Genomic DNA, 15,433 nt, shown 5'->3' on the forward strand with positions numbered 1-15,433 from the left:
CATTCAGAAGACTGCAATGTGTGTGGTACTAAACTAGCTGCTAAAAAGTTGCTCTAAGGTTTACGGACATTTTTTTTTAAACACAACTTTATGTACACAGTGCACAAGGCCACCTCTCCCTGCATGAATCCAATTTTCTGAAGAAGAATAAGAATTAATCAATATTTTCTTTTAACATATAACAAACAGTTGAACCAAACAATTATGTAAACTGGAAATGACCCAAAATGCTAACAGTTTGGCAGCAGTAAAGTGAAATGCATTGTGGTGCACATGTGCATTTTTGTCCCCCTTTTCCCCTCCACAATAATCTGCACTTAATAGGAATATTTTAAACTATGTAGCTAAGCAACAGAGGTAATTGTTGCTTTCTAGAGCTTTTGTTAGGCACTCTAACACAGCCCAAATATGCATAATTAGGTATAATGTCTATAAATCATTATTGTACACATGTGGGTAGTTAAGTGGATTGAGAGAATAGTTCAATGAATTGGACATATTCACTGAAAATGCTTTTTATTTGTTTTCTGTAGTTCATAATACTTTAAAATTATCATAACCCTTTACACTTTTTCTTAATAGCTCACTGTGTTATTGAGAGAAACTTCATTTGCATTTTAGACTATGCTTAATTTATTATTTAAACCTGGAGTTCTTCTGATCCGGGAGAGGACWGATAGATCTTATCAAATAGTCTGTGCTTGTTTATTCATCCTCCTTTCTAGGAAGTAAAATGTTAAATTTTTCAGTTTATGTTGAATAGATCCCAACAAAAGAATGTACCCTATAATCAGCATTATTGAAGGGGCTAGTGTTGTGACTAAATTCTTCCCTTCATCCAAAAATGCTTTTAGTTACTATGGCAATATTTACTTGATCCTGGCAAACCAGTGTTGATTTTAGAGAGATAATTACCAGAAAGGAAGATGATGGAGATGTATTTTTGAGTGTCCTTGTCAGAGGAAATGTTTATAAAAAATTAAATGAGATAAAAAAGGCGCATTGTCTTCCACACCAACAACCTCTCCTACGTGCAGCCTCTATTACCTGCTGACTGCCGCTTTTCTTCTGAAGAAAAATGTTTATAAAGACAGGATGCACTTCAGTGGTGTCTTTAACAAGTCCTTTATGAGTCTGTACATAACAACCATTTCTGTTTGCCTGTGCATGACCTGATCTATCACTTAATGTGGCAATTGCAATGGTGACCAGGAGCTTGCCCTTTGTAAAGTATTGAGCTTTTTCCATCAAGGTCTTTCATAGGGTTTGGAATGATTTGAAAAGTAATTAGGGGTCTATTTTGGGGAAATATTTGGGAATCTTAGATGAGAGAGAAGTGAAATATAAAGGAATTTGAAAATGTGTGCGTGTGCGTGTGTGTGTGTGCGTACGTATGCATACTATATGTATTCTATATTTTTACTGCATTGTATTTATATGAATGTGTRTGTGTTCTAAGATAATATATGTCTTTTTACCATCAGAGAAAAACAACAACACATTTATTTCTCATATAGCTTTGGAGCTATAGTATAAAGTGGATATAATCTCAGACGGGCTTTTCTTGATGCTACAGTCATTTTAGATGTAGCTGTGGTGCCTRTGATCGTTTCAGAGTACCTTTGAGTAAAGAAATGGAAATTGGCAAATAGATAACTTCATATCAATTCTACAACATACCAAAAGCAGTTATTCTTACATATTTTTCTCTTGCTTTTTTCCAATGCAGCAGAAAATACTGCAAAATCATCTGAGGAAACCTCTCATATGAGTGGGCAAGAAAATTCCAGTCAAAGGAAAGATAACTACACCGCCTACCAAGATGCCATGGCCAAATCTTTGACGAACATGGGAAAATTAGCAAAGGATGCACCCAACCAAGCAGTGATGGAAAATCTAATTGATAGCGGCCTTCACTCCTTAAAAACAGAAAATGATGACACTGATGAATGTTACATGATTAACTCTACTGAAGGAAAGGAAAAGACTGGTGTTTCTGACCCAAAATACTCTTCATCTGAGGAAAATGAAAGTACCTCTGAAATTATGGACAACGAGTGGGACAGCTCCTCAAATTTTTCAGAAGAAACTAATGTAAAGCCCCATGTAACAACTCGGAAATATATTGTAGAGKGTAATCAGCCAAGCATCCTGGAAGTCCCGGAAATTAAGAAGGAAGAAGTAGAATTTGGCCCATGTGAAACAGTTTGTGACTCAGAAACAGAACTAAGAGCACCCCAGGAGTCTCACGCAGACTCTTTTGAGAAGAGAATTCAGAATCCCTTCCCTGAGAGCGAGGAAGATGACAACGAGTGCCTGTCAGAAACTACAGAAGTGTCTGTTGATCTGGACAAGACAAAAGGGAACTTGAGTTTGCTCGAACAAGCGATAGCTCTGCAGGCAGAGCAAGGCCATGTGTTTCACAGCACCTACAAGGAACTGGATAGGTTTCTTCTGGAGCATCTAGCAGGGGAAAGGAGACAAACCAAAGTTATTGACATTGGTGGGAGACAGATATTTAGCAACAAACGTAAGGAAGTATTTTTGGCTGTTCTTACTGGTTTAAGCATTTATCCTATGACTGATAGAGGATTCTGAGAGAGGTTTTATAGCAACAGTTAAGAATCTGGAATTTAGCTGGTAATTTTGTTAATTACATACCTTCACTCTAGTGCCTTACATCTAACCAGGTTAAACACTAGGTACTTGGCTTCCTGCCAAACCACTATGTGAAATGATCGGTAATGGCTACTAAAAGGGCTGTGTAGCTGGCACTGACACTCCTCCTCCTCCTTCTCCTCTTCCTCTTCCCACCCCCTCCTTCCCCTGTTCCTCCTCCTCTTCCTCCATAGAGCAGTAATACATACCTCCTGAATTTCAGCAGCCAAGAGAGAAGGCAAGGAAAAGTTAGGATGAAAAACTGGCCTCTTCCAAACATACCATCTTATTTCTAAGACTTGTGTTTTCTGAGTTCTGTCTCCTTCACATATCAACATTACATTTTACTGTAGCCAGCATTTCAGAGCCAGGAGAGCACAAGCTGTGCCTCTTCTGCCTCATTCACCATCAGCAGAATTGCCAATAAGTTCCAAAATCTTTATTGTTCCTGATAGTTTGTGAAATCCCACTAGGCCATAGGAACATAGCTCCATTTTCAGCATCTAATCAGGCTTCCAGAAGTAGAGCTATAAAAAAATTGGGTTTGATTTGTAAAGTGGGTTGTGGGGTATGAAACTCCTTGACTGAGGATAATTACAGAACATCAAAAGATGTCATTTTATAAGCACATTCCTGCTGTAGTAGGTAACAATACCTACATTTGCCCTTTGAGTTTCCCTTTTTGGCTTGCAGATGTAGTGAGATCACCCCAGCATCGTTGCAATTTCTGCCTTTGATAAACAAATAGAGTTAGTCTGGTATTTCTAGTGTTACTTTAGAGTAGTCCATATATTTACTCTTTTATATTTTATATATATATATATATAAAATAAAATATATATATAAWATATATATATTACAGTAGTTTAGTTATTTAAGGTATTTACTGTCTAAGATAACTGGGATGTTTTTTAAGGAGTTCCAAGTATGCAACATTTTCTGTAGCAATAAGATAGTGTATGCATGTATCTGCCTTTTCTGTCTCAAACAGTCATTTCATTAACATGTCTTAAGCTGTATATGCAAGATATTAGCTTACCTCCTTGCTAAATTACATTGACCTTTGTTTGCTCAGATGACTGCGATCTGTGCAGGARTCTTACAGATACCTTTTCTTATCTTGAGACCAGCTTTGTTTACCAGGGGTCACATTGGAGTCAATGTGACTTTCCTACAGCACACACAGGAAGAAGTAGCGATGACAAGCATGGCAGAATTTGGCCCTTCCTCAGTCACCTCATATTATTATTAACTATAGTTTGCAAGTTAATTCAGAGGTAGCATTCATTCATGGAGGAAAAAATGGGCTTTCCTCAGGTTGTGTAAACGTTGTATGATTTTAGTCAGTGTAGTGTCAGGCACAGAAATTATTTCAATTAGAAAATTAACTGTTCTTTATTTTTGGTGCTGAAAACACATCATCTTTTTTTCAGGTCTTAATTTTCTTTCTTGGATCCTATATCAAATAAACATGGTTTAAATGTACATTTTTTCCATGATTTTAATGATAAACCTCTCCAGTTAGTGGAGTGAAAAATAAATCATTTTTTTTAGGATCCCTCTTCATTTTCTGCACCGTTGCAGCAAAGAGTTTCAAAGGAGGAGTCTGGACTCCTCACTTTCCATTTGCAGTGATTCTAAAAGGCTTGGGGTCTCCTCTTGATGTTCACTCTTTCTTTCCTCCTTGTTTTCTTTTGTTTTTGTTTTTGGCTTTTTTAACCTAGAGGCTTGCCAGGACGTTTTACCTTCGGCCGTCTCTGGTGATCCCRTCCCTAAGCGCGTTCTGCGTGGAGCCCAACAGCATGTGCTTGAAGGAGGCTGCTCCCTGCGCTGGCTGCAGCTGTTTTCTCCCTCCGTGCTGAAAGTTGTTGGCAGCCAATCACAGATTGAGCTAAAACATCCTCAGCAATTTATGCGGCCACTTCCCGCATATTTCTCACAAGAGAATTTCTGGACCAGGATTCATGCCTTTCTCGCCCAGACTTTTTGATCCCGCCTTGGAAATCAAATAAAAGCCTTCTGACTGGTGCTTCTTGCACRTTTCTAGGTGCTTGAAGCAAAAATTGTGAATGCACTGTGGTCGTCGCAGGGTGGTAGCTGTGGGACTGGGCTGAGACCTGCCCTTTGAAAGGGTATCGGCTGCTCCATGTTTTCGCTGTCATTGTGGGCTGCTCCACAAAGCGATATTGCCGTGTGTACCAGAGGGAACTGCTTGCCTTGCCTCTCAAATGTAAAGTGGCACGTATTCAGTTTCCTAACAAAGAACTCCCAGCCTAGAGATCTGCGATATTTAAGGAATGGCTTCTGGTTGAAACGCTTTTTGTTTGTTTGTTTATTTCGAACCTCAGCTTTTATTTGGTTAGCCCGGCTTCCTGGAGTCTGACATTAACAGAGTAAAAGATTGTTTCTGTTTTTTTATTTATTCCTTTATAGATCTGGCTGTTGGTTGATGCTGCCAGTTTTCTGGCTTATTGGATTGTGGCTTGTGTCCTGTTTGAGGCTTTGAATAGAATAAATGACACTGCAATCCTAAAGCAATATAGTTTAGCACATAAATGACGTGGGATGGGGAAGCTGTTGTTTGAAGGACACTATGAAGACCTAAAGGAATACTTAAATTGCTTAAGTCTGTGTTGAAGCCTTTTCTAGGAATTGCATCTGAYGTACAAAAGAAATATTATCAAGCTGCTAAGATCATTCAGTTGGATGCAGGCTGGGTCTACAACCAAACAAAATCCTTATCTGATTTCTCTGCAGATTCACCCAGGCCTGAAAAGAGAGAAACCAAATGTCCCATCCCAGGATGTGATGGCACAGGGCATGTGACTGGGCTGTACCCTCACCACCGCAGTCTCTCAGGCTGTCCACATAAAGTTAGAGTGCCACTAGAAAGTGAGTATCACCCGCAGTCCAGGCAGCAACTGGATCTGACTTAGTACCCTGGCTCATGTGTGCTCATGCTGGAAAAGAAATGTAGATATTCTGAGTGAGATTGCAGAATGAGGCTGAAGGAGAAGCTGTCACACTGTCTTTGCCCTCCAGCTCTTAGTCACGTCCTACTTCCCACACTTGTGAAACTCTAAGCACTACTTATCAGAAGCATTGCAAATAGTACTTGGCTCCTCAAATGGCCGGGGAATAACAAGACCACAGACCAGCTATCTGCATGCTGCCAGCAGACCTACCTGCTGTAGCCCTATCTATCCTCTTGATCGTGTTTGGCCATGCCTTGCTAAGGCATAGTGCACAGAGCACGTACCTGCCCTTGTTTCAGAACTGTGACCCGATTTGCTGCAGTCATGCACCAACCCAGGCTGCTGTTTTCCAATTTCCAATAATTAGAGGCCTAGGACATGCTTGTTCAGAGCTGTTTCTGATGTTGTCCTTAATTCTCAGCTCAAGGAGGTTACATCTTTAAGTTCAAGGAGAAAAAATCCTAGCCTTGATCCACAGCATGTCCCTCTCTTATGACTCCGTATGATGCTAACCTTTGTATGGCCACTGTAGCCTCAATTCCACATTTATTTCTAACTGTGCTGATCTGATTACATTCGTTTGTGCATGTGTGTCATCTTGTGATATGATACAATGAAATGATACATAATAATCAAAAATGTAATGTGAAACTATGCATTTGAATAACCTAGTCAGTTGGATGTGKTTTTTTTTGTAGTGGTATACATAGCAGCAAATTAGAATACTTGCACTTTACCAAAGTCCTGTTCCTAATTGTGGATCTCTCTTTTTAAAAATCTGGCACTAAACTGTATTTATGGAAACATCTGTTGAATTAAGCAGGCTGCTGCTTTTGGAAGGCCATAGCAACATTAACTTTTTTAAAAACAAGTCCTTTTTAATTATCACACTTCCAATCAGATATCATCTGTCCTGCTGGGTAAAAAATAATTATCTGTAACCAAGATTTGGTTCTTGACAGAACAAACCAGTTGACTGGACAATCAGTCCTTCTGAAGCACAGTGCACCTAAGGGGTAATGCAGCACAGAAGGCATGAGGGAAGATGTACAAAGATATATTCTGTATTATACAGATATTCATCTACCGTTGGTAAAGACAATCCACATCAAAGGACGTAAGAAATGTACATTCAACAGGTTATATTCACTGCTTGTGAAGCTGTCTCTGTGATGACTTCTGTTGGCATGACTGTCAGCTGCTGCTTGGAGGCATGACCGATTGATCTAAAGTGGGTTCAGCACAGAGCAGGTGATTAGAAGGGACCGAGATTCAAAGGGAACTTACTCAGAACAAATCATCTTACTCAGGCGCAAGGAATAAAAAGGCTTCCTTAATCTGAGAGTTTGGCATCCCTGAGCCAGAGAGAGACTGTATTTATGTGTAACACAGCTGTGTGGCCTGAGGCCCTCTATGACCTCCCTTTTCTGACTRCTTTAATAGTGTCTGAGACAGAGGGCAAAAAATCTAATGGCATATATCCGTGTTAACTTCCGTCTTTCTTCTTTTGAAGTCCCTGGAAACAATCCTGTATATGGAACCTATTCTACCACCATGCAGGGATAAACTGGTATATCCTGTAGGCATTGGCCTTGCTGCACTGTAGGTCCTTTGCTTCTCCTGTTCTTTTGTGGCCAAAGTGTGACAAAGTTGAAAGTCTTCTGACTCTGAAAAAGGAATGTTCATATGTTTTAACGTATGTATTTTTCATTAATGTATGTTGTTATCACTTACATTTCTTTTTTCTTCCTGTTTAGTTCTTGCCATGCATGAAAATGTTTTAAAATGCCCCACTCCGGGATGCACCGGAAGAGGACATGTCAACAGCAATCGCAACACACACAGAAGGTAGATCAGAACAGTTCCTATTCCTGTTTGCTTCAAAGCCTGYGTGTGCCTGAGAGTCAATTGACAAGCACATCTTGGAGCTAGATGTGATACGCTACCCTGACGAATGCCTATGAACCACAAGGGTAGCTGGTATAATTTATAGCCAAATAATTGTGTTCAACTTCGTTATATCAAAAATGGCTGCAGCAGTAAGTGTGGCAAACTCCATTAGTCCTTTTCACAGGAGAGATTTGAACGGCCACTGTATCACAGTGTTCACAGTGAAACACCATCATGTRAATGACCTATGAATGAACAAATATGCTGTTATTGCTACATCTGAAAATCCCAGCTGAGACCAAAGCTTCAGTGTTTTGCACACATACATGCTAGACCTTGGCAGGAATTTTCCATCAACACACTTTTAGCAAAATTGGAAATTTTAAGGGGGATACTTTAGAATGTCTGTAAAAACTTACTCCAYTTATTAGCCTCAGAAATGTCAGCTTCCCACCTGGAGCACTTTTGCCGGTTTAACTTTCTACCTGCAGGGAGAAAGTAAAATTGAGATAAGGCTTCCAGACAGGCAGCTGGGGAATCGCAGCTGGGCTGCAGGTGAGGCAGAGAGGCGAAGTGCTCTGTCTCCAGCAAATGGCTGTTGTTGGCACAGCACTTGTCAGCGTTGCTTTCTGCTGGAAGCCAGTAAGCCAAAATAATTCCAGAGGCGTTCTTCTAGAGGATCGTTCCTCTAGAAAAATACATTTTCAATCTTATGGCCAAACTTGGGGCAGAAAATTGTCAAAAATAACTTTTGCTTGTTGGATTGGATATTTGTGGTTCTTTTTAAATTTAATTTCCAGTTTTGAGCCGCCTTAGCACATGGTGATGATTTGTTGATTCATTCATTGGTTATCGTGTGAGGAAATCAAGGATTAGCACATCGTGTTACTATCAGTAGCACAAAAAAAAAGTAAAGCAAAGTCAGAGTCAAATACCAGAGGCGTCACAAGCTTGGCTACAGGAATACAGAAGAGGTAAAAAGGCAAGAAACAATTAAAAATATTTTCACTCTTTTTCCTGTTTTAAACCCTCAGTCATCTTTGCAGCACATTAGCTGTATCATAAACAATCCTTTAATAGGACAAGAAGACATGTTCTAATCTGGAAATAAAACAAACARTCAAAAAAAGAAAATATAACTTGAAATGACAGAAATGTGTATGTAAATGACAAAAATGTGTATGTTGGTAACAGTCATTATTCATGTACAGAGGTACATGATTTTTTCCCCAAATCCTTTCCTTTTAATTGGTGAGAGGCTTATACCTATGGTATGCAGATAAAATAAATGCCATTTGTCAAAAAAATAAATAAAAAGGTAAATTTTGCCTGCCACAAAACCTCTATGCTGAGCTGTGGAAATCTCCTGCATGGTTCAGTTTCCAAGTATTTCACGTCAAATACAGAAGTTTCACAGATTTACGTAAAGGAGTAAAAGCAGATGAATCTGGGCTGAAAGAGCAGCAGCTGTTCCCATAGGTGCACAGACCTTCAGAGAGGTTCAAAATCWTTGCATTCCACAGTACACATTTTCTGCACTTACAATTTTGTTTTAACATTTTTCTTCTTGTTTCTTTTCTCCACCTTGTTTTTTAACAGTCTTTCTGGTTGTCCAATTGCTGCAGCTGAAAAATTGGCAATGTCCCAGGAAAAAAACCAGCTCGAGTCTCCAAAAGCTGGACAGTGCTATGATCAGACTCACAGGTAGGAGTCCTCCTCAGCTAGTGTCTCCAAGGTTTTTTTACATAAACACTGTTGTTCAGTCCTCAGATCTTTCACCCATTTCAGTTCTTAGCTACTGAGGTAAACTCATTTTAGCAAGACAGTTCTCTGCACAATATGTAACTTGTCTACATCTTAGAMTTGTCAAGCAACATTCTGGTGGTCCTTGGGACTATGGCTGACATTAAAAGACTATATACATATCTTTTGAAAAGCAATCAAATTATTCTAGTAAATCTTAATTCAGTGTAAGTAGCCTGATCAATGGTTCTCAAATGTCTTTCACCAGTAAACCAAATCTCCTATCTTGAGAAAATGTTTTAAAACATTTTTAAAACAGTTTCTTTATAATATTTTGGCCATTGAAACTTGATTAGAGATCTTTTTTGATATTATTACACTTTTAGCTGCACATTTATTTTGTCATGCTTTTCAAAGGAATTTTCCACTGATCCTAAGTTACATGGCACGTAACACACACACTGCAGGTATCTGAAAGGGTTGAGAACTCTACTCATTCTGTTTTCCCACCATTAATTAATTCATATTTTTAGTTGCTTTATTTTAAGTTTATTTGTTTAATTAGTTTAATTTATTCTTATATAATAGCATCAAAAAGGGGAAACAATTTTTATAGCAATTCAACAGAATTGTTTAAGAGTTATATAGACCCTACAGACATGCATAATTTGTACAACATTGGCACCACGACCATTACAACCTATTATATTCAGGTCTATTTGGGGACACTTTAATTTGTGGATTATTGACATGATCAGCTCTAATGGTTCCTTCAGAGCCATTACAGAATATTATGTCCATGTGTCTGCCAACTGCACGTGCCTTAACTCTACATATGAAAAGTCCTTAGGAAATTACTAAAGACAAGTAGTTACTGAACGGTAGCTAAATGGAATAACACATTGCTAATCATTATTTCCTCCCAAATAGCAGTGGCAATTATTTTGGATCACCTTATATTATATTTATATAATATTCATTCACAGTAAAGTGAGAACAGTCATGATCCATTACACTACAAGCCTTGTGCCTAGCAAAAGTCCAGATAACCTTTAGAAAAGAAAAGGAAACACTATCCTCCAGTGGTAATCTAGAAGTAAATCAGTATCTTCCTTGTAAATAGCCTGCAAGCATTACTAGAGAATAGTAGATTTTTTAAAGACTACAACTTTGAACTTGTCAAAGTACTCTTTGACCACTAGATCACCCATCATTATATTACTTATTCCTTTTATACACCTACTAATAGATTTTACATGTGATAAAAGCACTTGCTGATACTGAGATGCAGCTATATCCTATTTTTCAATAAAATGTCATTTAAAGATAATCTTGCTTTGCCATTCCCGTCTTTCTCATTCTTTTCCTCATTCTCTCTGCAGGACAAATTTAACTAAGCAGCCTGAAGTAGCTCAGTACAATTACAGGACTTCACAGCCAGTCACATCCTCCAGAGCCACCCTGATGAAAGAACAGGAGAAGTTTGGGAAAGTACCATTTGATTATGCCAGCTTTGATGCACAAGTCTTTGGCAAACGCACAATGGCACCGGTGGTGCAAGGACGAAAGACACCCCAGTTCCTCGAATGTAAGCTTGAAATTCCATTTTATCTTAAAAGATGAGCAAAATGGCTTTCTTTGCTTGCTTGCTTGTTCTGCTTTCAATCTTATAAGATTCAAAGAATCTCTATAGGAAGCTTCTSTAACTGCTTGTGGCCAGAATGCTAAAATAATCACTAGTGATTAAAAGGTTTGCTTTCTTTCTTCTTCTTCCCCTCCCCCCCCACCTTTTTCTTCCAAGTACAATTATCAGGGGAAGGGGAGAGTAAAAAGGAATGATTTACTTTTTATCTGTCACTTTCCCCCTTGGCTAAACTGTGATATCTTTATGCACGTGATAACGTGCTGCTATGAGAAGTCCCATTGAATATGTCTACACAAGACACTATGAACAGTAGTACAGAAATATCTAAGTTGGGTTTTAAAAGGCATTTTAGATATCTTTTAGCTCCATCAGTACAGGTATTCATGCTTTCTAGAAAACCATGTGCCTCAGCTGCACTGCTTCCAGGCCTCAATTTAATTCATTTTGATCTCAGATACTTCTGCGCTATGCCATATTTGTAGCACAGACATAACCAGTGAAGCAAATTGTTAGCTCCCTGACATCAATGAGTTGCCCCTGCTTGCATCACTTACAGATTTGCTGGAGTATTACTCTGCACAAATGAGATATCACAGTGTGAACACTTATTACTTATTGCAGATAATCTTCAGAATCTGCATGGGATATTTCAGCAAGATTCTGCCATTATTTTATCCATTACAAAATACTCTCGAGTTACAAGTAACAAGCAATTCAGTTGCCCTAAGGACAGTGGAAAAGGGGGTTTTGTTATGCCATATTGGGGTTCAGGGGAAAATAGATTCAAAGCAATGTGGCAAAAGGCTGTCTAGGTTTTTTGACGAAAAATATATTAAATTAAAAAAAAATACATCCCACTTATCCCAACAAAGGAGAACATTCACAGTAAGGTGAACAGAAAAGCAGAAATTTTATGTATGTATATATTTATCTGTGTGTGTGCCAGTGTATATGAGAAAGAATGTGTGTGTGTGTGTGTATAAAATGTATGTATGTATCTATGTATTTGTATATATGTAAATATCTATTTAAAATTGTAAATGCAAAGTAGATATGTATCTGGCCTRGAAAATCAGCTTGTTAAATGTAAGCAAATATGTGCACTGCCAGCTACTTGGGTGGAAGATTTTCCAATTTTGTATGTAAAATTGAATAGTCTCTGTTAGCTGTCGCTTTGCACAGATGCATGTCTATTTCACAGGTTCATTTCAAGGAAAAAAAAATGACTGAAATGTTTTTATACAAATGCAAAGCCATACATATGCAATTTATGTATGATGTATATCAGGGCTGAAGTTTACAGCATGTTGTTCCTGTAAAGATTGCACAGCATACAGCTATTATTTTAGTGGAAAGGTGAAAGTAAAAGAGCAGGTGAGTGTTCTGACTACGCAGCTATACAAAAGTTGCCAATAAGAAGCTGGTGATGTAGAGGTTGATTCAGCATCCTCTGTAAATAAATACTAGCCCAAAGTCKATCACTAGTCCTCTGTGGATTCTGCATTCATAAATTTGAGTTGTTGGCAAAACAAACATCCTTCATAGCCTGCTTTTTTTGGTCTTTTAGAGTGGGTAATGGAAGATGCACCTTTTTGCTCTTTAAATATCATTTGAAGTTAGCTGTAGTAACTGCTAAAAATGTAGACCCTCTTGCTCATGCTCCAGTTTTACAGCAGGGTAAGTAAAATCCTTTTTCATTTGCACTGAAGAAAGGGAAAGCCGAATGATCAGGCTCCACTGAGATGCCTCCAGTGTTTAGAAAAACTGAATATGACATTCAGCTACAGTCAGTGCACACAAACAAGCATTTTTCTCAGAACAGCCTAAGTTTGAGGAAAGATGAGTTCTTCAATGTCTCATGTAGGTCATAGCATTAAAACGTACTCAGCCAAAGCAAAAGRATCCAGGGGATCCAGAGCAGTGGGGCTCAGATCTTTACATGGTGAGCAGATGGCTATACACGGAAATGTTCTTGGTGTATCTGGGTGTAGGCTGAGAAACTGGATTTTGCTTAGTTTATCTTTGCAGAGTGCTGTGAGAGCTACAGACAAAAGAAATTATTATTGCTTACTAAGAGCTGAGATCATGATGCTGTGTTTTCCCTGCAACAGTTAATGACATTTCAGACTCCAAAATCCAGAATAAAGAGCTGAGTTCTTTCTACCTGTTTTAGAGTAAATGCTAGTGATGAAGGGAAAAACACAGAACCACATACTCCACTTCTGTCTGTGAAAGTGCTTTTCTGTTCACCTGTAAGTTAGTTTTTCATTCTTAACTGATCTATTTAGCTATATATTATTCGAGATGATATCAAATATAAAAAAGGTGAGCTAAGACCAATTTTATTCTGAATGTTCATTGTTGGGGTTTTCTAATTGATTAAAGAGTAAAAAGTACTAAAATACTAAAAACATTCATGAAAACAAAACTGAATATTTCTAACGGGTAATATTCTTATCTGACTGCTGCCGGTTTGTTCAAGAGCCTCATCTTGTTCACCTTTCTCCCATAAGCTAAGCAATTTGAATAAAAGAATTATTCATTTATGTAGGGCAAGCAGTGTGGTTTTAGCTAAGACTGAATAAGTCATTGGGTTTTTTTTCACAACAGAGCTCCAAGAAGAAGCAGTTAAAAGGATGCAATTGCAATTGTATTTGCCCACCAGTGTTATCAGGTCAAGACTGATAACGCACTAAAGCTTGTTCAGTCTTTCCTTGGACAACATTGCTTTTAATGCCTGAGTAAGCAGTGAGTAAAATCTGAGTAAAAAATCTCAGATGCATTTGTTGTAAGAGGTGTATATGGCAAAGGTATTTTTCTGGTAAAAATCAAATTATCATGTTTCTGAACCCACTTTTACAGCAAGCCTTTATAACCTGTAGGAAATGGATTGTTTTAAATGTATTCTTTGAATATTTTAATGTATGAAATTATAGTCTGGGAAAGAAAACTATTTAATGGGAGGAATCGCATACATGCAATTGCTAATCAAATCTCTCTTCAACAGCAAAGCATTTTTCAAATCCAGTGAAATTTTCTAATCGACTGCCTAGTGCTAGCGCCCACACACAGAGCCCTTGCCATGCCAACTCTTATAGCTACGGTCAATGTAGTGAAGACACCCACATAGCAGCAGCTGCTGCTATCCTGAACCTTTCCACCCGCTGCAGGGAAGCAGCAGAGATCCTCTCCAACAAACCACAGAGTCTGTCTGCCAAGGTAGGGTAGTCCAAGAACCTGGAGGGTGTGCTAGCTACTGAACTGTGCGAATAAACTGTCTTTCATGTTAGTGACTGCATTAAATACCCAAAAAGGAGGCTTCTGTTTGCATGCTCTTTTGAAGAGAGACAGAGAAAAAATTGGTATTGTAGTGACCGATTCTGATGCAAATAAATAAATAGGAGAAATTATGTTCTAACTGTCTTCGTAATTGAACCCTAAATACAAGGTGGGTGTTTTGTGGGAGGGAAGGAGAAGGATATTTGAAATCCAGCAATAATTTATGGTGGATAATAAATTAGATCTGATTAAAGAGGGAATTTTCCTCCCTCTGAAACCTGTCACAAGCAATCGTTTTGGAGGCTACTAAAAAAATCATGTGATTAATCAAGGTGATGTRTTTCTAGCAATGGAATGAAACTGTACCTATCGAGTCTGATGTGTTCTGAGCTTGTGACAGCTTTACAAGGTGTGGGGAGGGAAGCGACAACTGACTTTAGTAAATTCTGCTTTCTACCAGTGAGAAAGAGGAGAATCAGGCTCGCAGCATTTGGAGATAGATAATTTGTGCAAGTCTGTCATGATGGAAAGCTGCCTAAAATCGTAGATGTTTGTGTGGCTTTCATGTTTTGGTTTCTGCTCTACATTTCCTTGCAGATCTTTATGATTTACAAATGGTACTGTGTGAGCTTGGAGCCTTATTTTCTGTGCCATTACACAGTAGTATATTGTTTATGAAAATAGACAAGACTTTTTTCTGATGACCATGGTTGCAGGAGCACTGTTTATTATTTGTATTACAGTCACACATGATCCACTTCAGTGAAACTCTTGAAAGCTTTGTGTAGATGAGGGGATGCAGTTACAAAACCTGAGAAGAAATCAATGGGAAGGAAAAAGATATGTATTTATCAAGATGTAAAATATCAGATTTTTTTCTACTGTGGGACTTGAGTAATGATGTGTGTTCCAAAAGATGGATGAACTATGTCTTTGCAAGCTAGTGACATTCTACCATGTCTGTTGTACCAGCAGGCTCAGCCTGGCTAGAGGTGGCTTCCATCGCTGTTGGTCTACAAAGCTTTTCAGGCTTCCATGCTAAGAGGGTAGCTGTTATTCTTTGTGAAGAACTACATCTTTTAACAGCAGTGTAGTACTTCATTACCTATTCCAAATCTTGCACCTCTGCAAAGCAGAAGAATCTGCTTTTCTGCCTTTGATATCCACTTGTAGGGTCTTGGATCTTGAAAAGGGTGTTTAGGAATGCCACAGTGTAGACATTTTAGAGTGCATCCCCCATAAC

At 38.4% G+C, this 15,433-nt stretch overlaps 1 protein-coding gene across 1 annotated transcript in view; it reads left to right on the forward strand.

Moving 5' to 3' along the window:
• The window catches only part of ST18 (ST18 C2H2C-type zinc finger transcription factor), a 170,424-nt gene that overhangs the window by 122,982 nt on the left and 32,009 nt on the right, over positions 1-15,433 (forward strand). Inside the window, exons 8-13 of the mRNA XM_085313531.1 lie at positions 1,730-2,530; positions 5,416-5,550; positions 7,391-7,481; positions 9,123-9,227; positions 10,649-10,854; positions 13,919-14,130. Coding sequence (XP_085169657.1) covers positions 1,730-2,530; positions 5,416-5,550; positions 7,391-7,481; positions 9,123-9,227; positions 10,649-10,854; positions 13,919-14,130 — 1,550 coding nt within the window. The remainder of the gene's footprint in view (positions 1-1,729; positions 2,531-5,415; positions 5,551-7,390; positions 7,482-9,122; positions 9,228-10,648; positions 10,855-13,918; positions 14,131-15,433) is intronic.

This window comes from Rhea americana, unplaced genomic scaffold (assembly GCF_003343005.1).
Source record: "Rhea americana isolate MKP2758 unplaced genomic scaffold, rheAme1 scaffold_39, whole genome shotgun sequence".
In the NCBI taxonomy this organism is placed as follows: domain Eukaryota; kingdom Metazoa; phylum Chordata; class Aves; order Rheiformes; family Rheidae; genus Rhea; species Rhea americana.